The sequence below is a fragment of the Typopeltis vanoorti genome, chromosome 10 (assembly GCF_054136105.1).
Source record: "Typopeltis vanoorti isolate ZY-2024b chromosome 10, IOZ_Tvanoo_1.0, whole genome shotgun sequence".
Classification (NCBI taxonomy): domain Eukaryota; kingdom Metazoa; phylum Arthropoda; class Arachnida; order Uropygi; family Thelyphonidae; genus Typopeltis; species Typopeltis vanoorti.
This window is the reverse complement of record NC_143558.1, coordinates 27,006,917-27,030,836: the sequence shown is the minus strand read 5'-3', so window position 1 is coordinate 27,030,836 and position 23,920 is coordinate 27,006,917. Positions and strand designations below refer to the sequence as shown.

Below are 23,920 nucleotides of genomic sequence, written 5' to 3'. Positions count from 1 at the left end.
TACACTAATATTTTAAAAAGTGATTAACATTTAATACATATTGTAATGTTTTATCAATTACATATAAATCTGAGGCAAAAATTGGGTTTATATTTATATTATATTATTATTTATATTTATTTATTATTAATTAATTATTATTATTATTATCATTATTATTATTATTTATTAATTATTAATTATTTATTATTATTATTATTATTTATTTATTTATTTTTTTGGATTGAATGAATCAATCACCGCATCTCACGGTCGATTGTTCATCTATATTTCCCTTATTATATTATTTATTAATTATTAATTATTTATTATTATTATTATTATTTATTTATTTATTTATTTATTTAGATTGAATGAATCAATCACCGCATCTCACGGTGGATTGTTCATAATTTACAATTGACAATTGACATTTATGTCTTTAGGGGTGAAGCAAGATGCTTTTCATATTCCCCGCTATCTGTTGTGGTTGCAGTGAAGGTAAAATTTATGAGCAGAATGCTCGCCCTGATTGGGCATGGAGATTATGCATCACTAAAGGAGGCCAATATAGCTTTTGGTCTTCTGTATTTGAATATGTCCGTTGGATCGTATGCTGTCTGAGGCAAAAATTGGGTTTATATTTATATTGTATTATTATTTATTATTAATTATTATTTATTATAAATCTGAGGCAAAAATTTGGTTTATATTTATATTATATTATTATTTATATTTATTTATTATTAATTATTATGTATTATTATGATTATTTATATTATTTATATTTATATTATATTATACTAATATAAATCTGAGGCAAAAATTGGGTTTATATTTATATTGTATTATTATTTATATTTATTTATTTTTTATTATTATTATTATTATTTATGTTATATTGCACTAATATTTTAAAAAGTGATTAACATTTAATACATATTGTCATGTTTTATCAATTACATATAAATCTGAGGCAAAAATTGGGTTTAATATTAATTTTCGTTTTGTCCGAATTACTAGAATCCCGTAATCGATACTAATCGAAATTGTCAGTATATTTAATCAAATATAGTTTTTGGGTTGATGTTAGAACGAACGTTTTGAGTCAATTTACTGAAAATGAATAATATAACTGGTATTGGCGCATGCGATGGACTTCGTTGTACCTTTGATGTAGTTATATATTTATTTGAATGAAAAGAGGATATGGTGTTGCACCAATGCGGTGCAAAAAAAAAAAAAAAAAGAAGCAACTTGCAGAACGCATATTATTTTTAAAATAATGCTAAAAAATTGGAAAGGTTAGTAGGAACAAAATTTCCACAATTTGATGTAAGCGATATGCAACATCGTTTTTTTTTCGGGGGGGGGGGGGTAATCTGCCAGTTGGTCTTTTGTATTTGATTTACAATCCATTCTATTAATATATTTATTCTCTTCTTATCTTTTTTTCAACCATCGATTCATGGGTTGTAACTAATATTCTTCATTTTTTTTAAATATTTTTCTTAATGTTTCAAATTTGAAATGTTCTATTTTTAATTTTGCTTTTCTTGTTTCACATGCTTCCGTTAATACTGGCCGAACTAATGATTTATATATTCTTACTTTTTTTTTGTTTGGGGGGGGGGGGGGATCTCAGATCTTTATTTTTCCATATGGTTAGATTTCGTGATATTTTATCTTCTGGGCTTATTCTTTAAAATTTTAAGTGGGGGTGTTGCATATACAAATATTTTCCTAATCAGTAACCAATTTATTAATAAATAAATTTACATATTAAAAAATTGTTTTATTAAGCAATTTATTTCGTAAACAGTTTCGCGTTATTTCGTACACAGAAATAACGCGCTCAAGAATATAATTTATCTGTAGGGACACTGCTCCACGAGAAGTGTCGGATACACTTGTTACGTGCAGCGACAAGTGCAAGCGAATATCGGCGAGTCTAGCTATAATTGGCCGAACGTGATAATTCCGACACTGCGTTAGATCGCAGTGCATTTGTTTCGTGTAACGATAATATTTCATGTCACGATAATTAAGAAAATATAATTCTTTTCATATTTTCAACAGTGCCACTGGTCATAATGCAGCCTTGTATCTATAATAAATAAATTATTATATGTTATGTTAACAGAATAAAATAAGATTTACCAAAAATAGTTCACCATCACCAAGAACACGCACCAATAGTAAACGTTTTGTACACAGAAATAACGCGCCAAGCATACAGTTTATCTGTAGGGACACTGCTCCACGAGCAGTGTTCGGATTCACTTGTTATGTGCAGTGACAAGTGCAAATGAATATCACCGAGTCGAGCTGCAACTGGCCGAACGTGATAATTCCGACATGGCGTTAGATCGCAGGGCATTTCTTTCGTAATCTAAAGCGTTAATCGAACGATTCCAATTATTAACTATTCAATCAATGTCAAAACATAAGCTGTAGCCTTTAACATGTTGTATTGCGTTTATATAATGTTGTAAGCATTATTATCATTTATAAACACAAACAAAATTTAATTTTTTCGTTTTTTTCCTTGGGGGTGCTGCAATGTCGCAGTGCTTATGTACAAGCCGCCACTGTTGATCACCCAATTCATAATTGGCACAGAATTATTACTCATCAGATAAACCCATTCTTTGTCCTCGATGGTCAAGAAGTTAGGTTGAATCCCACCGGAAGTATGGATGTTTGTGATTATCCTTAGGTGTTGCATGAATTTCATCGGTACGTTTATTGCAGACGCCTAGACGGACCTGAAGAAGTTCGTATTTGGTCACAAGAGAAGAGTTACAGATTGTATAAAACAACAATAATAATAATTAAGAAAAAAAAAATCTTAGAACCACTCGCAATAGATTATAACGTGCTAAGGGAACCACATTAAAAAAAACCTATGGTGGACCTCTCGCAATGAATCCTGGATCTCCTTTGTAGGCGCTTTTAGCAAATGATATTGATTTAAATCAGTTGTGATGTGCTATATATAGTCTGAAAATAGACTTTTCAAGACTCCAAGACTTTTAAACCATTTTATTATAGATTCTTTTTGTTTTCATAGTTTGAGTGCTGTCGACAATTCCGCTTAAAGAGATCAATAGAGACGTATCAGATATACGCTATTTATGAAAAAAAAAAAAAAATACACAATGTAAAAAGTATCCAGACAACTGAATGTATTCAAATCCCAGTACACTTTGGATTTCACCTTGGCCACAATTACAGATGCAATTTGGTGACTCATCATTGTTGACAAACAGACACAGCTGCCAATTACGTGACAGAGTGGATAACATCTCACTTTCCAAGCTACGGAGTTCCCAATCGGAGGTGCCAGGGTTACTTCCTCCCCCAAAATAATCCTGGTTTTTTAATCCCACAGAACAGCCATACCAGCGAACCTCAATTTTTTCAATAAACTGGCATGTTCGTTACCGACCAAGATCTCCCTTAAAAACCTACAGCCAACATAACCTTCACACCCTTATTTCCGAAAACTATTCTTGAAGTTGCCATAGTATAGTTGACAAACAATTCTTGAAAATGTCAAGATAACGTTCGGGTTCGTTTCTGGACAATACGATGAAGAATTCCGAAGGATGACAGGCATCACTACAACCAGGGACGGCTCGTGCCTAGGCACTGTGGAACTGCAGCACCCCCACTTTTTCTCGATATATAAATATATTTATTAATTTATTTATATTTGCTTGTAATATTTAATTTTATCATCAACAATCCTATACAATTCTCTTATTCTGTATCAAAATTAATAAAAATCCACCTTGTAGCACTTATCAGGGCGAAGGACCCTAGCAGCACTGTGTTTACCACAATACCATATTGCTACGGGCCCAAACATATGCATCATTAGTGAGATGCGAGCAATTAGCGTAATGCGGCACTGCTGTTTATATGCGGTTTGCGCCAGTAGTAGAGTGTTCGTAGTGCTCAAGGCTGTATTCATGGGTGGGCCCCGCAAAGCGCAAAAAATTGAAAAAAGAAAATCAATTAATTTATTTTAATTATTATATAAATTAATATTGCAATTATTATATAGAAAAATATATGTAATTTTATAACCAACTATTGTTGTTATAGTAAGCGAAATAAGATCGTAGCGCTAGAGCGGTAGTATTTGAAACTACTCTAAGATAACAATATCGTACAACATAGTGTTAAATAGGGAATTTTTTGATTTTAGGAATTTTTTGATTTTAGTTTATGATTTTATGAACATGTATATACACGTACTGTCATGGCAATTTTTTTATGTGACATTACTTGCAAAACATCTTAAAAAATATATTTCGTAAACTGGTTTTAGGTTATCCGACATCAGAATGTTTCTTCAATAGCAGTTTTCAATCTATATTAGATTTATTTATTTTCTAATATTATCTATTTTAGATATATTTTATTTATCAGGTAAGTAATTTTCTTTTAATTTATTAACTTATTTTATAATTAAATCTATCGTATTTAATTCTAGAGTATGACTAGTCGTGAGAGAGATTATTATGGAAGAAAATACCCAAGTGGGCATGAAAAACGAAAGCGAAAACAAGAAAAAGAAACGGCTGAGGAATGTCAAAGAAATTCACTGTTTAAATTTATGAAGTTGAACTCATATTTGTTCAGATATATCAGTTGATATATCTGTATTTATTTCAGGAGTTCTGAATCAACTACAAACAGTTCTTCGGCTTCAACATTAATTAATAATGAGAGTTCTGAAATACTCAAAGGAAGCGGAGAACATGACGCGTTTGGTCAAACAATGAGTATTGAAGATCCTAAAACTGAGACACCAGAGGAAGGTGAACTATTTACTATTGATGATCCAGCAACATGGCCCAAAATTTTGAACAACGCAACACTAACACAAATTGTACAACGTAGTCTCCACCGTCTCTTTCGACTGAAAATGATTTTCTAAAAGATGACAACAAGAGGTGTTTTTCCACAGCTCACTATGTTAGGACAGTTGCAAACGGAGAGAAGCAAAACAGAAGATGGCTTGTATATTCAAACTCTTCCAACTCTATTTTTGTTTTTGTTGCAAATTATTTTCTTCTGATGATAATTTTTTATCTAATAATGGCTTTTCTGACTGGCGACATGTAAGTGAAAGATTAAAGTCGCACGAACGAAATTCAGTGCACATGAAATGCATGTATTCATGGACACAAATGGAATGGAATTTAAAAAATCACAATACAATTGATCAGGCAAATCAAAATGTCATGAAATTTGAAGCAGAACGGTTAAGAAATGTTTTAAGACTAATAGTAGCAGCAATTCTTTATTTATCCGAATATAATTTAGTTTTAAGAGGTAATTTTGATACTTTGTACATAGACCATAATGGTAATTTTTTTGGAATCATAGAATTAAATGCAAAATTTGATTTACATTTAAAAGATAATTTATACGATGTTCAGAGAAAAAAATTATTGGTAAGAAACAAAATTCGTATCTATCACCCATTGTACAAAATGAATTAATTGTTGATATGGGAACCAAAATTCAACAAAATATTGTAAATATGATACGATAGGCAAAGTATTATTCAATAATTCTCGATTATACTTCTGATGTTAGTCATCAGGAGCAAATTTCAGTAATTTTTAGATTTTTACATATATTTGAAGCAGATATTGAAATTCGTGAACACTTTTTGACGTTTTTAAGAACTAATGACACTACTGGTAAAGGTATATATGAAAATATAAAATCACTTTTGAATAAATTAAATCTTAAATTGTCAGATTGTAGAGGGCAAGGGTATGATAACGGAGCGAATATGAAAGGAGTACATAAGGGAGTCCGTGCTCACATTTTAAATGAAAACGAAAAGGCATTTTATACTCCTTGCGCAGGTCATAATTTAAATTTGATTTTAGGAGATGTCGCAAAATCATCAATAATAGCAATAATTTTTTTAATGTTATACAAAAAATATATACATTATTTGCTGCCTCGACTTCACGTTGGGACATGTTAAAAAATGTGTTAAACAATTAACTCCAAAACCGTTATGTGATACAAGATGGGAATGTAGAATAGAATCAGTTAGAGCTGCACATTTTCAAATTCCAGAATTTTTAAATGCACTAAAAGAATTATTTAAAACTGCATCAGATAATATTATCAAAGTAGAAGTGGTTTCAATATATGAACAAATAGATTCATTTGAGTTTATGCTAAGCCTTGTAATTTGCTATGAGCTTTTGTCAAAAGTTAATTTAGTAAGTAAAGTATTACAAAATGCAAAAATTCCCATAGACGTAGCAACTAAGCATATTAAAGAGTTGGTGCAGTACTTTGAAGAGCAGAGAATATCAGGATTTGATAGCTGTTTTGAGATTGCTAAAGAATGTTCAAATCTACTAGAAATAGAAATTAAATTTAAGGAAAGTCAAGTAAGTCGAAGAAAAGTAATTTTTGATTATGAAACGCCTGATGACACACAGGTGATAACAAAGATAATTTTAGGATAAATTTCTTTTTTGTAATTTTAGATCGTGCTCTACAATCTATCAAAAAAAGATCTGAATTGTATGAAATTCACCAAAAATCATTTGGATTTCTTTATGATATGAAATTAATAAGAAAAATGACAGAAAATGAATTAACATTTTGCTTCAAACAGCTGTATCAAAAATTAAATACAGATATTGATGAATCTGAATTTTACAATGAATTAATTATTTTTAGAAATGTTGCTCCAGAAGATGCACCCATTAATATTTTAAAATTCATAATTGCAAATAATTTGTCGGATATTTATTCAAATATTACTATGACATTTAAAATATTATTAACCAATCCAGTTACGGTCGCATCATCAGAAAGGTCATTTTCCAAATTAAAATTAATTAAAACCTATTTGCGATCTTCGATTTCTCAAGAACGTTTGTCGTCCTTGGCAATAATATCTATAAAGCATGGAATTGCAAAAAATTGAATTTTGTTAGCGTTATAAATGATAAGCGCATTAGGTTAAATAAAATTTTATATCTTAAGATTTCTTTTAAATCTTATAAGTTGTGATACATAATTTCATTCTTTATAGTAAAAATGGATATTTTTTTCATATTTTTATATCATTATTTATATTATTAAATAAATCATTGTTCTGGCGTATTTATATGATAATGTGTACTTACATAATAAAATATGTCATGTACATATGAACGTCCGCGCGGTTAGCCTAGTGGCTTTGCGCTTCGCAACCATATGCCTGGGGAAGGAGTGTCCTAGGTTCGATTCCCGTCGGAGACGTGAGGAGCTGGAGGATCTTCCTCAGCCATAGCCAAGTTAGCCGGTCTTGGGCGCGGGCAGTAGGGTTTTTTCCGCCAGTTTATCTGGTGTTTTTCATCCCGCAAGCAGGCAAACCGGCCCCGTGAACACACAGGGATACAGCCAAGAATACCTTGAGGCATAGGAGTGACCATTCTATCCTCGTATTTCGGTTACGAAATCCAAGTATGCTTGGAAGGTTGTGGGCCTTAAAGGCCTGTTAAAGCCATTGGGATAGATAGATGTACATATGAACGCATTTATTTTTTAACTAATTTTTTCCTTTACTTAAATCGATGCTAAAGAGCATGCTTGTTTATTTATGTACATAAATATTATTCATAATTGATTTAATTAATTAAGTAGCAAGATATTCTTCCATTTAAAATTTCAATGAATGTTACTAACTTTCAGAGGCTCCGCTTTTCCATTTCGCACAGGACCCCGCAAAATGTAGAAACGGGCCTGGTAGTGCTTATCGTGTTTACTCAGTCTCTATGAATATTTGGACATTACAATTAAAGGATTTATTTGTAATGCCAAAAATTGTAAATCCATTCCTTTAATTACAATTAAAAGAATGGATGCAAAAGTATCTTTATGAGGACTTTTCATCTGAAGGTGGGGATCCAGTCTCAAACGGAGATGGTAAGGTTCTTCCCCCAAACTCGGTTTTTTCCTCCTTCAAAACATACATATAACGCAGAAATACACGTGCAATTAACAATTATAAGAGCAATTAATTCTCATTCATAATTGATTTCCTTTATTATACAAACTACAGTCTTCTAGATTGCAAACTTGCTACATTATATATATTTAAGAAGGGTTCTTTCTTAATAAGAATCTTAAAAATCTGTTTAAATTTGTAAAGGCTTAATGCCACTTACCAATCAAAATTACAAAGAAACAACTACGTTGATTGCATTGGAAATAAAGACAGCCAATTAGCATGTCCGCAAAGCTGAGAAATTATTGACAAAGATCGATTTTCACTCTTTTCAATAATGGGTTCCTTGATGAATTCAAACAGCTGTCTGGTCGTGCCATACTTGGTGACATTCTTAAATCTCCAAAGAGGGTAAAGAGAGAGATAAGAAAAAGAAAAGATTTTAAAGGTAACTTTCAAGAGATCTTAAGCGTTTGTTTGTTCAGCACACAGACCCGAGGCCACTGTACGACTCTGTTTATGTTGGAGCTGTCAAGTATAGCAAAGTATTTCCAGGAAGAGTTAATCAGCCTTGAAGAGAAGGTACTCAAATTAGACTAGATTAACAAACATTCAAAACGGAAACTATCAACAGGAGAGAGTTAAAAATCAGCGGCTCTTTTCGCTTTGTTTAGAATAATTTGTAAGAAAAATGCTAAAAGGTTTACAGAATAAGATGACTGGGTCACAATGTGAGCACTTTGATTTTTATGACTCATTTCTTTGAGAGCATCTTTATGATGAGAGTTATTTTTTCCCTCATCCGGGTATTTGGATATTTCAGAAATCCGACAGTTTTCAAGACTGTCAAACAAAGAGTGTAAGATTCTGTTAACTTTCTAAAATATATGCTGGTTATTCACTAATGATTCTTGTAAACGAAGTTAATAAGAGCAAACGGGGATGTCCATTTTTTAAGAGTGTGTTTTTTGAAATTTTATGAGGACTTTTCAACTGAAGGTGACTTAGTGGATATTCTCGTAAATTCAAATACAAAAGCTGCTCTATTTAACTTTCGTATATATGGTGATTAGATACCTGGATGGCATCCAACTACACATGCCCCTTTTGTAGGACATACTGATATATAAGATCCATCCTTGGAACTCATCAGACAACATTTTAATGCATTATTGTAGTTGGAAAAGAGCCAAAAATATTAACCAGTTGGTGGAATCATTCGGACTCGTATGCAGTGTAAGCAACGGACATTTAATTTAAAGAACCAATATGGGTCTGTGACTAACATTACTCAAAATTCTTTCTGTACAAATAAGATAATATTTTTATTTATCTCCGTACAATTTTTACGGACTGTTCTTAATCTAGCGTATCTCTATATTAATAAAAATTCCCAGATAATACTTTAATTAATCAGCTTAGGTAGGCTCTTTAATTACACAAACAATTTACATCATTATCTTGTCCGGTGAACCGTTGGAAGTTTTAGAGACTCTTGGGGATTTGCTTTTTTTTTTTTTTTTTTTTTTTTTTTTTTTTTTTAAGGTTTAATTAGCTACCTGAAAACCTCATGCACGTCAACAAATACAATGGCGGTGTTTTGCAGGTCGGAAAACTAACATTAATTGGAAGCAGTGACTTTTGCGTTCGCATCTAATCCCACAGCACTTACTTTATTCCATGCAAGATATTATAATACAATAAATATAAAAAAAAAAAGTCGTTTTCTTAGAAAAAGCGGTGTATCTTTGAAACGCAACAATTGCTATGATTGTTGCGTTGTTTGAAGTTACTGTGGAAGCAACTTATAAGGTCATTGTATTATGTATGTAAATTGCGTATGTTCTTCTGTCGGTTTTGCCTGTTTTGTTGAAAGGAAAAAAAAATGGGATTTTCCTAATTCAATATAAGACTGGTTTACTCATCTTCAAATTGAAGATACCCTTATAGAAGTTATTCGCGTCCTATATAGTATTCGAATCCAGTTAGTTCTTTCCAGCCAAAGGGCATCATCAGTCGCGATTGAGATCATGACTTAAATGGAAAGTAATTTACAATATAAAAATTTCGTATTTTCCAATTTTAACTGTTAATAATTCTTCTATGAAGCCTTACATGATTTTTTTCTTTTAATATGTACGTAAACTCGTGTATTATTTGTAGCAGTCTTTAAAAGCAAGATTCTTTTATTTGATTTCTATTGAGAATGCTAATTCTGTTCAGAAACAGGGGAGGCTCGTGCATAGGTACTACGGAACTGCAGCGCCCCCAATTTTTTTCGATATATAAATTTATTTATTAATTTATTTATATTTGCTTGTGATATTTAATTTTATTATCAACAATTCTATACAATTCTCTTATTTTCTATAAAAAAAAATAATAAAAAACGATCTTGTAGCACTTAGGAGGTCAAAGGACGCTAGCGGCACTGTTTTCCACAGTATCATATTGCTATGTGCACAAGCATATGCACGTCATAGTAAGATGCGAGCTATTAGCGTAATGCGGCACTGTCCGTCGCGCAGTTCCACTGTTGTTTATATGCAGTTTGCGCCAGTAGTAGAGTTCGTAGTGCTTATCGTGTTTACTCCGTCTCTTTAAATATTAGGACATTACAATTAAAGACATAGCATTTGTTATAGTTTTTATTTTAGAACATTATCGGGGAACGAAGGACAACAAATCAGAATGGGATAATGGATTTTATTTTTAAGTAATTTTAAATTATACTAAACTGCATAATTTTATCGATAATAAACAGTATTTTTTATGTTTAATTTTTATTTATTTTTTTTATTTTTACCATAATTTGGATATTTTATCCAAACATGTATCAACTGTACTTACAGTGCGCATGTATATTTCGAAAGTTGCAGCATCCCTACGATTTCAAGCCACGAGCCGCCACTGTTCAGAAATTCAATCGAGTAATTCTAATCCTACTTTATTTGATACTATATTTAATCCATTCATTATTGAGAGAGGATTTGAAGGAATTACTTGAGATAATAAAAGAGAAGAGTGAGAGAGTTAGAATGGTGGGTCTGTTTCCACGGTATGACAGTGAAGAGTATAGAAGGACGGCCAAAATTGCTAATGACTTTATGCGCGGATTATGCAGGAGCAGTGGTGTGGAATTTGTGGATGTGTGAAGTGAGTTTGATGGGCGAAAGAATTTATATAATATGGATGGTTTACATTTGAATGGATTTGGTACAGAGACTTGAAAAGGTGTTGTTGAATGAAGTGGAAGTGGATATGCAAAATCAGAGAAACTAGAGTTACTAATGGGGGGGGGAGTAGATATGCAGACTTTAGGGAGACAGTTGAGTGTATGAATGTGTTTAATATGCCCGAGCGAGTACGAAGGACAACAAATCAGAATGGGATAGTTAGTATAAAGATAAGGAGTTAGTATAGTATAGTATAAGGAGTTATATTAGGATAGTTAGTATAAGGCATCAAAATAGGGATGGGACAAATGGGCTTCTGCAATTCATGTATACTAATGCCAGAAGTATTAGGAACAAGAAGGAAGACTTTTTGGCCTTGGTTGGCACTTCCAGGCCACAGGTTGTTGGTATTAGTGAAACATGGCTGACAGAAGATGATATAGCTATTGGGATTGAATGTGAGGGGTATGGTGTGTTCAGGAGTTTACAGGGAGAATAAAATGGGGGAGGAGTGTTATTTATGATAGCTGATAAGCTACAGCCAATGAGAATATAAGTGGAACTGCAGGATAGAGAAAAGAGCACATTTGAGTCTATTTGGTGTGAAATTCAGGCTAGCAGAACAAAATATACAATTGGGGGTGCTGCTGTAGACCAGGTGATGCAATAGATGGTGAAGATAGTACGCATAAGCAAATAGAACAAATGAGTGGAAGGAGGGTAATTATTATGGGAGATTTCAACTATGGTAACATTGATTGGAAGGAGGAGAGGACACATGGGAGGAAGGAATTGGATTTTATGCGGTTATTAAGGGATAACTATCTTCGACAGCATGTAATGGAAAATACTAGGGGTCAGAGAGTGCTTGACCTAGTAATTGCATCTGAGAATTTGGCTGTAACAAATATGACCACATTGCCATCAATTGGTGAGAGTGATCATAGGGTCTTGACTTGGGAGGTGGCTAAAGGTGTGGAATTTACAATTAAGACAGGATACATGTGGAATTATCGGGCTGGTAGGTATGACAAACTTAGGAGTTTGATTGGTTCAGTGCCATGGCATGTAAAACTGCAAGGGCTGGATGTTGATAGTGCATGGAAGGCGGTTAAGAAGTGTTTGCATGAGGCAGTGGCGGACTGTATACCTAGAGGCCGAATAATAAATCAAGTAGGGATTAAATGGATGAATAACACCATTAAGCTTGAGCTGCAAAAAAAGAAACAACCGTGGAGGGAATTTAAGGAGAAAGGTGACCGGCAAGCACGTGAACAGTATAAAGCGCAAGCCAGAAGGGTAATGAGTGTGGTAAGAAAACAAAAGCGGATTATGAAGAAACATTAGCCATGTAGGCTAAAGAGAATCCCAAACAGTTTTTTCGATATGTTGAAAGTAAAATAAAAAATGTATATGGCAGAATGATTTTAAAGAATGCCGATGGTAGGGAGGTAACCGAATCAGTTGATATAGTTGAATTACTGAGCGAGCACTTTGCAAGAGTATATCGACCAGGTGGTGACATTGCAGAAATGAATGAACCAATAGCTTATACGGGAATTGTGGTGAATGAGGTGGAGGTGAGTAGTATATTATAAAACCTCAATGTCAATACATCTGTGGGATTGGATGATATACCAGCTCGTGTTGTACGTGAAGCAGCTAAAGAATTGTCATTGCCCTTGACCATTTTTTTTAAATTTGAGTCTCTGGTCTGGAGTTTGATTGGATTGGATTTCCACCCGAGGGGGTGGAAAGAGGGGAAATAGTTGCACTGCATAAAGGAGGTTTCAAGACTGCTTTTGTAAATTACTGAACCGATCAACATATCAGGAATCGTTGTCAAGATCTTGGCGAAAATAGTCAAGAGAAGAATACAGGACTGGATAGATGAAAATGGGATACTGTATGGGGGACAACATGGTTTTGTGAAGGGTAGATCATGCCTCAGTAACCTGCTCATGTTTTATAACACACTGACGGCTGAACTAGATAAGGGTAATGGGTTTACAGTGATTCTACTGGACCTTGCTAAGGCCTTTGACAGGATACCACATGGAATTCTAATCAGTAAGATGGATAGGAGGGTGGTTGATGGAGAGATATCAGAGAGTGGTTTATTCAGGAGTAGAGTCCAAAAGACGGCCTGTGACTAGTGGTGTGTCGCAGGATTCTGTTCTTGGACCACTACTTTTCATTTCATTAACGATATAGGAAAAGATCTGAGAGGAAGTGTTCATTTGTTTGCTGAACAAATGAAGTGTTCATTTGTTACAAAGTTGGGTAGAGAAATAGTGAGTGCACAGGATGTCAAATTTTTGCAAGATGGTTTGGATAGTTTGGAGGACTGGGCTAAGGAGAAGGGATGTCACTTTAATGTGGCAAAGTGTAAGGTTATGCATTTTGGGGCGAAAAGATTAGCAGCAGTATATCACACTGGTGAAACCGTACTCCAGGAGATTGATGAGGCCAGGGATTTGGGAGTGTTTGTGGATAGGGAGTTGAAGTTTAGGGGGCACATCGCAAATGTGGCTAAATCAGCTCATCAAGTCACTTGGTTGCTGAAAAATACTTTAACAAGCAGAGAAAAACAGGTTATTGTTCCTCTGTATCGAGCCTTGATAAGACCTCATCTAGACTACTGTGCCCAGATTTGGGCGCCAGGGTTTCTTCTTGATGCGGAGGATCCAGAAACGAGTGACCAAGATGATAGCAGGTCTATGGAATGAACCTTATGAGAACAGGTTGAAGATTTGTGGGTTGCAGAAATTGGCCGATAGGCGGAAAAGGAGTGATATGATTGAGACATTCAAATTACTGAAGGGTTTCTATAAGATTAATTCAGAAGATATTTTTGATAATAGGACTGGTGGTAGGAGGACTAGGGGCCATACATGGAAGTTGGGCAAGAGTGTGGTTAGCAAGGGTGTTAGAGCTATTTTTTTTACTTGGAGAGTGGTAAATGAGTGGAATGGGCTGCCAGATTCTGTTGTGGGTGCCATGACTGTGGATGGGTTCAGGGCGAGGTATGATAGATACTGCGAGAATTCAAATACTTGTTCTTGACATGATGTTAGGGCCTCCCTCGATGAGTCTAAGGACTCCTTGGAATTGCCCGTAATAATAATAATAATAATAATAATTATTATTATTATTATTATTATTATTATTATTATTATTATTATTATTATTATTATTATTATTATTATTATTATTATTATTATAGCCTCAGATAAGCTCTGCTAAGCTTCGAGGAAGAAAATTACTAACTTGCAAGTATCTGTTATACACTTGTAATGCGTTATAAATATTATATACATATAATTACTACAGCAACTATGTATGCAATTCATCTGAGACATAGAAAAAAAAAAAAAAAAAAAAAATGTATATAATCCATATTGTAAATACTGTAAATATTATTATTGTACGTAACTTATACTGAGACATAATGAAATGTAAAAAAAAAGTATTATTATTACTATTGAATTGTGAGTGTATGCTGCATTACTGCATTGTATCGTGAATTGAGTGCACATTGATGCCAATCCATAATTAGCTAGTTTAAAAAAAAAAAATGTATACTCATATTTATAAAATGTACACTGCATTTTGTATATCAAATTTTCGTACTGTACAGAAAAGATAATATGTTTTTCATTGTGTGTGTGCAGATACTCTGTGTGATAGTAAACCTTATCATTTTCATTGTAAAAACAAAAACAAATAAGTCGTTTATAAAAAAAAAAAAAAAAAAAAAATATTATTATTATATTCTAAATTCAAAAATTCTGTATAAACCTTATTTTAAATATTGTAAATATTATTATTGTATGTAATTTATACTGAGACATAATAAAATGTTTAAAAAAAAAAAAAAAAAAAAAAAAATTATTATTATTATTATTATTATTATTTCTTTTTGTTCTATTTTGTTGTTTGCTATTACTACAATATTATCAACATATCATAAATGATTTAGTTTATTACCATTAATGTTGATTATGAGGACGTTTCATCTGAAGGTGGGGAATCAGTCTCAAACGGAGATTTTCTTCCCCAAAACTCAGTTTTTTCGTCCTTCAAAACATACATATCACGCAGAAAAACACGTGCAATAAACAATTATAAGAGCAGTTAATTCTCATCCATAATTCATTTCTTTTTATACAAACTTCAATCTTCTAGAGTGTAAACTCTTGCTACATTATATATATATGTACATATATACGAACCGCCACTGTTCAGAAATTCAATAGAGTAATTCTAATCCTACTTTATTTGATACTATATTTAATTCATTCATAATTTCTTTTAGGTTCTATTTTGTTGTTTGCTATTACTACAATATTATCAGCATATCATAAATGATTTAGTTTATTACCATTGATTCCTTTGAATCTACAATCTAGTTCACTCAGGACATATTCTAATACTGCGTTGAATAATTTGGACGAGATAGATCTCCTTGGCATATTCCTTTATTTATTTATTTGCATATAATAAATACTTTGATTCAGCTGCAGTTTCATATATTTTGTTTATTAGGCTGTAAATAATTGGTTTATTCCACATTTCTTCATTGTGACTGTTTTTTTTCCAGCTGAATCAAATGCTTTCTTAACGTCTATGAAACCTGAGAACAATGGTAAATTATAAATATTTATATAGTTGTGACGGCAAATTTTCTGTCTTTTCTTGTTACCTTTTCTTGAGCAAGGGTGTCATGATAGCATTGTTCCAGCTGTTTGGTATATCTTTATCTTTTAGGTATTTATTAAATAGATTTATAAATTTTTCATATCTTTCGATGCTTGTTCTGCTGTATGCATAGTCAACGTAACACTGTTAATTATAGGAATGTATTTCTGAAATGTATGATGATGTTATTTCTGACTGTTTCGCTTTTATTCTTTGCATTTGTTCATCCTAATATCAAAAATATGTTTGTGCAATAAGAATTTCGCATTTACAAAGGTGTGAAAAGTGGAATAATAATAATAATAATAATAATAATAATAATAATAATAATAATAATAATAATAATAATGATCCGATCTTTATGAGTCGTGTTTGAATTGATTTACTGTTCGCTTTTCTATTCTTATTAGAATACTCATAAGACTTGTACGAAAATTAAAGAAAGAGACATGAAAAAGAAAGAAAGGAAAACCCCCTTAATTCCAATAGAAAAATTACTGGCAAGACCTTTTAATCATTTCTAGATTATATTAATGGAGAACTAAACCATTGAACAGAGCGTACATCGATGGACTTCTTCAACATTAGCCTTACTTATTTCAGTGTTTACTGATTCCTCTATCTCATCCTAATAAATCGAAGACGATGGTAAGTGTAGTATTAATGGATTATCTTGGAATGATGTAAGCTCTTATGGACCATGATGGCTTAAGGAAGCTAGCAGGATATTACGTGTCACAGATGTCAGACTGTAGGGCTGCAATTAATTAACGCGGATAGACAGAGCGCAAACAGCTGAGGTGCTTCTGTAGAGTTAAGGAAAGATAAATGAAAGATGGAATAAAGTATGTAAGAAAAACCAGCAAGAATTGTAGCGATTCTTTCTGGTTTTCTTTTTAACTCAGACATTAATATGTGAATTATTTTTACATGTAATAGACTCTAAAACTGCGATTTACGTAGCAACTGTTGCTACGTAATCGTTGCTATGGAGATCTATTTTAGATTCGTCTGCTAGCATAACTTTCGATTAATATTTAGAAAAGTAAAAGACAGTTGCGGAAAGATTTTCTCTCTTTTTTTTTTTTTTGAATTTAATTAATTTTCCTGGTGTGCTTGGTGAAACAGAAGAATTGGCATGAATAGTATTTATTTTCAAAGAGAAAGGGAGCTAGTTAGACCCTAACTGTTCAGTAATTTAAGTTAAGATAATTACACTTGAATGAAGACGTAATGATGAAAAATCTGCTAATGATTCATAAACGTTTGTTTCTGTTTGCTTTAGCTTGGAACAGCTAAATAAAAGGCTATAAGTCAATGAAAACTGTTTATTACTAAGCTTGGAGTATTTTCTTTTATTTTTTAAATTCGAAAGTTTAGAGGAAACGTTAATGTGTAATTGGAAGTTTTATGAGAGAGAGTAACCGTAATAGTTATAAATCAGAAAACACTCCGATAATGTGAAAAATGGCTTTAAAATAATGTTGAAGATTAAGTTGAAAGATATCTGAAAATTCTGAAAGAAAAAAAAATGAAATGAAATATAAAATAAATAAAGGAAAGCTATTTTTACACTGCAGCGATACCTATTTAAAAATTATATCGATGATTCTGATATATATCCAAAATAAATACAAATTTCTCTTCCCCTATTGGACAGATACCTTTTAACATATTTTTAAAATTCCTGGAAGCAATAATTAGGCAAAGTGCGTGTCATTTAAAAAAGCAGACTAAAAATTAGTTAAATACAGAATATTAATGCTACAATATACTTTAACGAATCATTTAAATGCACACAGTGAGATAAAAAAAAAAAAAAAGAACAGAATTTGATAATTCGAAAATCTCAGAATCAAATTAAGGTCAATTTTTTCATAAACCTGAAGTACTGATTTTTCATTAAGGGAAGTCAAACAAATATGCTTGCTTTATTCTTCTAGACTAATAAGCATTTTCTGATATTAATTTCTAAAATGGCTTACAAATTAATTACATTCCTTGAGTATCCGCTGTATTTACGAAAACTTTTGCAATGTATCTAATAGTGTTTTAATGCTTTCATTTCATACGATCAAACAGGAAAAATATCAGACGACAATGACGTCACATGCGATGACGTAATTCATTTTTTCGCAGATTAATCTTCTGCACCAAAGAAATTAATTTACTTGAAAATATTTATTGTCCTTAAAAACCTGCAAAGTTCTTTTAACAGTTTAAATTGTTATAAATATAAGAAATAAAATAAAACAAATCTCAACAGAACTAATTACAGAAAAATATTTTGCGCAGTTGTTTATTCTAATAAAGCAGTGATTCTTAACCTGTCGGCCGCGGCCCCCTAGGAGGCCGCGGAAAATTTATAGAACGTTTCTAGTTTTAAAATTTTGAAATCTCTTAAAATAATTATTATTTTTATCCTTATTTTACTTTGCTTCAGACTTGTATTGTTTTGTATTAATAAACTCTGCAGTTTGATGCAGTAGCATTAACTGCAAGTCGGCAGTTAACAAATGGCATTAATAACTTCTATCACACGTCCAGTAGGCAGATGTTACATCTGCCTACTGGACGTGTGATAGAAGTGATTCTCTGAAGTTTTAAACGATACTAGTACGAATGCATAGAATTTAATGTTGTTAAGTGCTACTTGAGTGCAATTACTTTTTGAAACTTTCAGTGCTGTAATACTGATTTGTTATTTCTTAAAATTTATATCCTTATGAAATGAGCAAACAAAGAACATTATTTGATTTCCTAAATATAAAAACAGTAAAGTTTTTATAGTAATATTTAAGTAAAGTTGATTTTCTGATTTTTTTTGTCATTATAATTAGAAAATAAAACCACTATTTTAAAAAAGTTTAATTATTATTATTATTATTATTATTACAAACTAACTGGGCCGTAGAAATATTTTAAGATACTTAGGGGACCGTGACTACTAAAAGGTTAAGAACCACTGCTGTAAAGTATTATAAATGTCGTCTGCCATCTACGCTTCAGATTTTATTTTTAATAGATCCTTATTAAAGTAAATTTCGTCGCTTTTTTATTCTTTAATACAACATAAAAATAATTATATATGAATAAAACTTTATCATATATAAATATATGAATAAAGTGTGTAAAGAAAGAATAAATATATCCTTTGTTACATTACTTCACTAGCTGCAGTTTTTTTTTTTTTTATGTGTCTCCACCTCACCGAAGGTTGCAAACCCATAGTACGTTAGTACAGTGAGTGTGTGTGTGGGGGGGGGGGATATTATTCTCAGTGTTATTCTAAATTAAGGCCAGAGTAGCTGAACCTTGGTAATTTTTAATGTGAAAACATTAAAATTATATATGATCTTAGATTAAAACACTGTAAGGAAAATACTTACGTCGATATAATCAATTTTGGCCCCATACATCACGTGATTACGTCCGAGTTCTTTTAATAGTTGGTCCATTTTGATAGGTTCCTCCAAACGTGCCACTACTTTTTGTACAAATCCCATCACCCGAAGAGCATGCGCGCGGAGTTCTTTACTGTATTGAAGTTCCTCCTGAGACAAGCCTTTGAATGGCATGAAGACCTCTTGCACATCAGGATGAGTTTCGAACAAGCTAGAAGTGAAAAATACACACACGTATAAATTCAAGTATTTAAAAAAAAAAAAAAAAAGAAAGAAAGAAATCACACCTCATAATTTCTCAGTTTAATTCTTAAGTATTGACCGGATTGTCTTCGCGAAAGCACTAAAATGTGTGTTTTCGATATAATCACGTTTATTGGGACAGCTGTTGAATTATTGTACGCTTCAAGCAGCAGAATTTCTTCCTAAATAACTTCCATATATATAATTTATGACATTCCAAGAAGGATGAAGGCTATTTTAATAAATTATTCTAGTAGTAAAGGACCCCGGAAAAAATTCACTTTTCGAAGAATTACCTGAATAATTTGTCCGCTGCACATGCCAGTTTATAATTTTAACGAAAGTTGAAAAATCATCGCTTTTATTTAATTAAGTTTATTTCATAAGAATAAAGAATGTAAAGCCTCTTTATGCAAATAAGCAATAGCTAGATGAAAAGAAAAGACTAGAAAAAGTTCCTTTACACAGTGACTAGAATCAAATCTAAAATGTCTTTCTCTTGCAGCTGTGTCATAGAAATGACCACGAAAGATATAAATTTTAAATTATTGAATTATAAGTCTGATGTGGATATATGTTTTATTATGTTAATTAATAAACACCAAAAATTTTCTTTATAGTATAAATGCTTTTCTTCTTCATTTACAATTGTATATTTTATACAATAGAATAAAATAAGTAACAATGCCTAATAATCGATTATTATGTCAGCTTATACAATAAAAAAATGGGTATCTTTATATATACATTTTAATCAATGATTATCTTAGAAAATATTTAAATTAAAGTAAGTATACTTTTAAATATTAAAATATTTATTGAAATAATGTTTTAAAACATTTTTATTAATGAAATTATCAAACTATCTCTAAGTTTTTCATGAAACAGTTTAAACTCTTCCACCTCTATTAATACTGGTTATCCTCAAAATAATATCTTTAAAATAACACCTGTACTACTATCAGAAAAAAAAAAAAAAGTGGATTGACTCTATACAAGAAAAAGACTAATTCAGGAATATTTGAAATAACGATGCATTTCTGTAAAGTGAATATTGTATCCATTTATTGGAAATAGTTGGAGAAAAATTAAAATATTTTCTATACACAAAACACTAAACGAAACAATATGGGATGTAATATCCCTTAACTTAAAAAAGAAAAAAAAAAATTCTAAACATTTAAATTCTCATAGATGGAGCTGAATTTGCACTGATGTCATCTGAAATGAGCTATCATTTTTGGAATTAAGTCACGTGAAGATATCCCATTTCTGTGTAATGTGAGGCAATGATATTTTGAAAGTAAATAGGTTTTTCTTTGGAATAAACTTTGCGAAGCAGATAGAATTAATACGATGTCATTAATGAATTTAATGACATCGTATATAAAAGTGGATATTACGAAGACGTGAAAATCACAACACAGAAAGTAAATTCCTAACAAAATTACTTTTTTAAATAAATATATGATCGAAATTCCCGCTGTAAATGGGTAATTATAGTATTCATGTCATTTAGTTAGTATTCGTATTATATTTATTAATGTATTTGGCTGCTCTGTCTTCTACTGAATTTGCAGGATATTATTACGTAGCTGTCATCTTCTTAGCTTTAATAAAGAAAAAAATATTTGCTCTTTTAGAAGGAAACTGTTTATACGAAGAAATAAAAAATGACATCGCTATTAACCTAAATAAACATAATCACCTCTCGGGAGTTGTCAGACGAGAATAACTAAACTGGTAATGCTCTGAACGATACCTGGCGACGTAAATACACTACTTTTAAAGAAGAAAAAAAAAAACTTCAAGATCTGTAATAAGAAGGCGGTAGGAAGTAATTGAGTAAATATTATAATAGAGTAAAAGAACGGATCTTAATATCGTGCTATGGAAAAAATACATGCAAAAAAAAAAAAAAAAAAAATTCTCTGCTACTTCGTCTGCGAACTCGCATTACCTGAAATGTCAAAGAACGCAGACGAGAATAAGAAAATACGACTTGATTGAAGAAAATGGTTGATATCACGTTGATTTTTGAAATAAAAAAAAAGGGATTTAGAAGAAATTACTACTCTCCCTAATTATTTCATAAATATTTAAGACCGAAGAGGTCGTAGATACTTTTTAATGCCGGAAGACCGTAGATTCTAAGAGCAGAACTAAATCACTCAGCTCAGAGAAATAATTACTTTGCGCAGATCTCTGTAATCACCATGCAGTATTTCTCCCCCCCCCCCACCTACACACAGACTAATAATATTCTTCCGACGATGAGAAAAAACAGTCTAAAAATCTTATCCATTTTCAATTACGAATAAAATGCTTCAAACGAGATTTAAATTAGCTTTATAAAAGAAAACTTATTAAACTTAAAATTGTAAATGAAGCGTTAAACTGAAGTTCAAATTGACTTCATTGGTCGAGAGTGCCTTTGATCTCAAAGCGACCCGAGTTCGGATCCCACTATGACGTCAGGGACCGCCATCTAGGTGTTTTAAATGAAATAGTGAGTTAGATATGTTCTATTTTTTTTCCCTGTATCATTCGATGGGTTGTTATTATTTAAGAATTAATCTTTGTTAGTACAAACCTGTACTAAAAGAAATATTCAGTTAAACAGAACTAAGAAAATTTAATTCGAAACTTCCTAAACATATCCTTGAGGGTATGTTTCGGAAGTGAATTGTGCCATAAACACCTACAATGGTTTTTGTTTGTTTGACAGTTTTCCGAGTGCTGTGAAGAGATTTAGGGGGAGGAGAGAACGGATTTTATCGTTTTTTGGTGCACATGCTGGATGTGTATACATAGATGTGGACTACATGTGTACGTACATATTAGGTGAGGTCACGTCTCTCATCATTGGCCTTTTGAGTATAAAAGTGGCGCTGAGATTCAGTAGAGAGAAAGTTATAAAGAGAGAATAGTGTTAGAGGAGAGAAAGAGGCTTCAGTTTTAGCTTCGTCTGACTTTTCACTCATTAAAAGAAAAAGTCCCAATAAGGAAAAAATACACTGAAAACCTAACAAGAGTAAACAGATAAAAAGATATTAAAACACCAGTATTACGAAGAATAAAAACCTATAAAACCTAATAAAAGGATAATAACAATAAAAAGACATGAACAGATTAATTAGGGTGGACCTGATCGGCGAGATCCCGCCCTAAAAGGACTAAGGACCACTTCGATTTTGGCTTTCACAGTCCCAGTTTGTTCAGGCCAACCCCCTATACTTTAATAAAATGAAATTAGACCGAAATATAGGTATTTCAGTAGTGCATTTTTCTTTATTGATATAATGTATTATTTTTTTATTTATAATGAAACACAATTTAGCATTTATTTTAAATCAAAGCATATTAAACAAAAAAAAAGCCTTCAAATATTAAACATTATCACTAAGCAGACATTAGCTCAGAAATCGTTACGAATAAGGCAATTATGCCATCTTAAATTTAACAAATTATTTTTATTTTATATAATTTATATTATTTTATTTAGAACTAATTATGAATGATTTCAGATTACTTCTAAATAATAAATTAGTAATTATTTAGAGTAATTCGAAAGTCAATCGAACCGTCTTACAGTTACACCTATAACCACATAAAAATATCGCGTATTTAATCAGGCAGAGACATTTTATTTACAAGATTACATATACGGGTTATGATAGTCTGTCTCCAGCTCTAAATACTGATTGAGGACTAGTAAAATGGCGAATTATAAAAATTTTACTGCAGCCTTCGTTATATGCCCGCCATCTAACGGCAATTTTCAGTAAGGCAGACAGAACACAAGACGCATGCGTACGTACGTATTATTCAGTATCGCTTTGAACGCTTGACATTCCATATTTTTAGCATTTTAGTGCAGCATATTTTATTGTTTTTGTGCTTCATATTTTAGGGTTTTGATCCTGGATATTTCAGCGTTTGCATGTTATATATTTTAATGTATGCTTGAACTGTGGTAGAATACTTTTATTTTTAATTTTCACATATCATTTATACTGTTTTTCATTACGTTACACTGATAATTGAGCATTTAATTTAAAAATTTCGGAATATTGTTGGAAAGGTATTAACTTAGCCTTAATTCAGATAATTCCAGATGGAAATACGTATTCGATATCGGCAATGCCACTCATATCTATATCAGTACCATGGAAAATAGTGAAAATCGATTTTTGATTTTTGCCTATTTTTTTATTTTTTTTTTAAATTTACATTTCTGAATTTCCTTGGCCAAGCTCTCCGCCAACTGATATGTTCCTCGATTCGCAGCGAAGTTTTTGAAGTTTGAGGATTTTTATGAGGTTTATAGCGCTTCTTCCATTCAGCCGACATTTTCTCCATCTGCTGTTAACGCCTTGGAATTTCTTATTTTTCGTTCGTGCAGTAAAGTTCTCCTGGTATATATAACG

General features: G+C 31.8%; 1 protein-coding gene across 1 annotated transcript in view; it reads right to left on the bottom strand.

Moving 5' to 3' along the window:
• The window catches only part of LOC150102262 (globin C, coelomic-like), a 30,525-nt gene that overhangs the window by 2,896 nt on the left and 3,709 nt on the right, over positions 1 to 23,920 (bottom strand). The window contains exon 2 of the mRNA XM_090399542.1: positions 19,233 to 19,458. Coding sequence (XP_090255668.1) covers positions 19,233 to 19,458 — 226 coding nt within the window. The remainder of the gene's footprint in view (positions 1 to 19,232; positions 19,459 to 23,920) is intronic.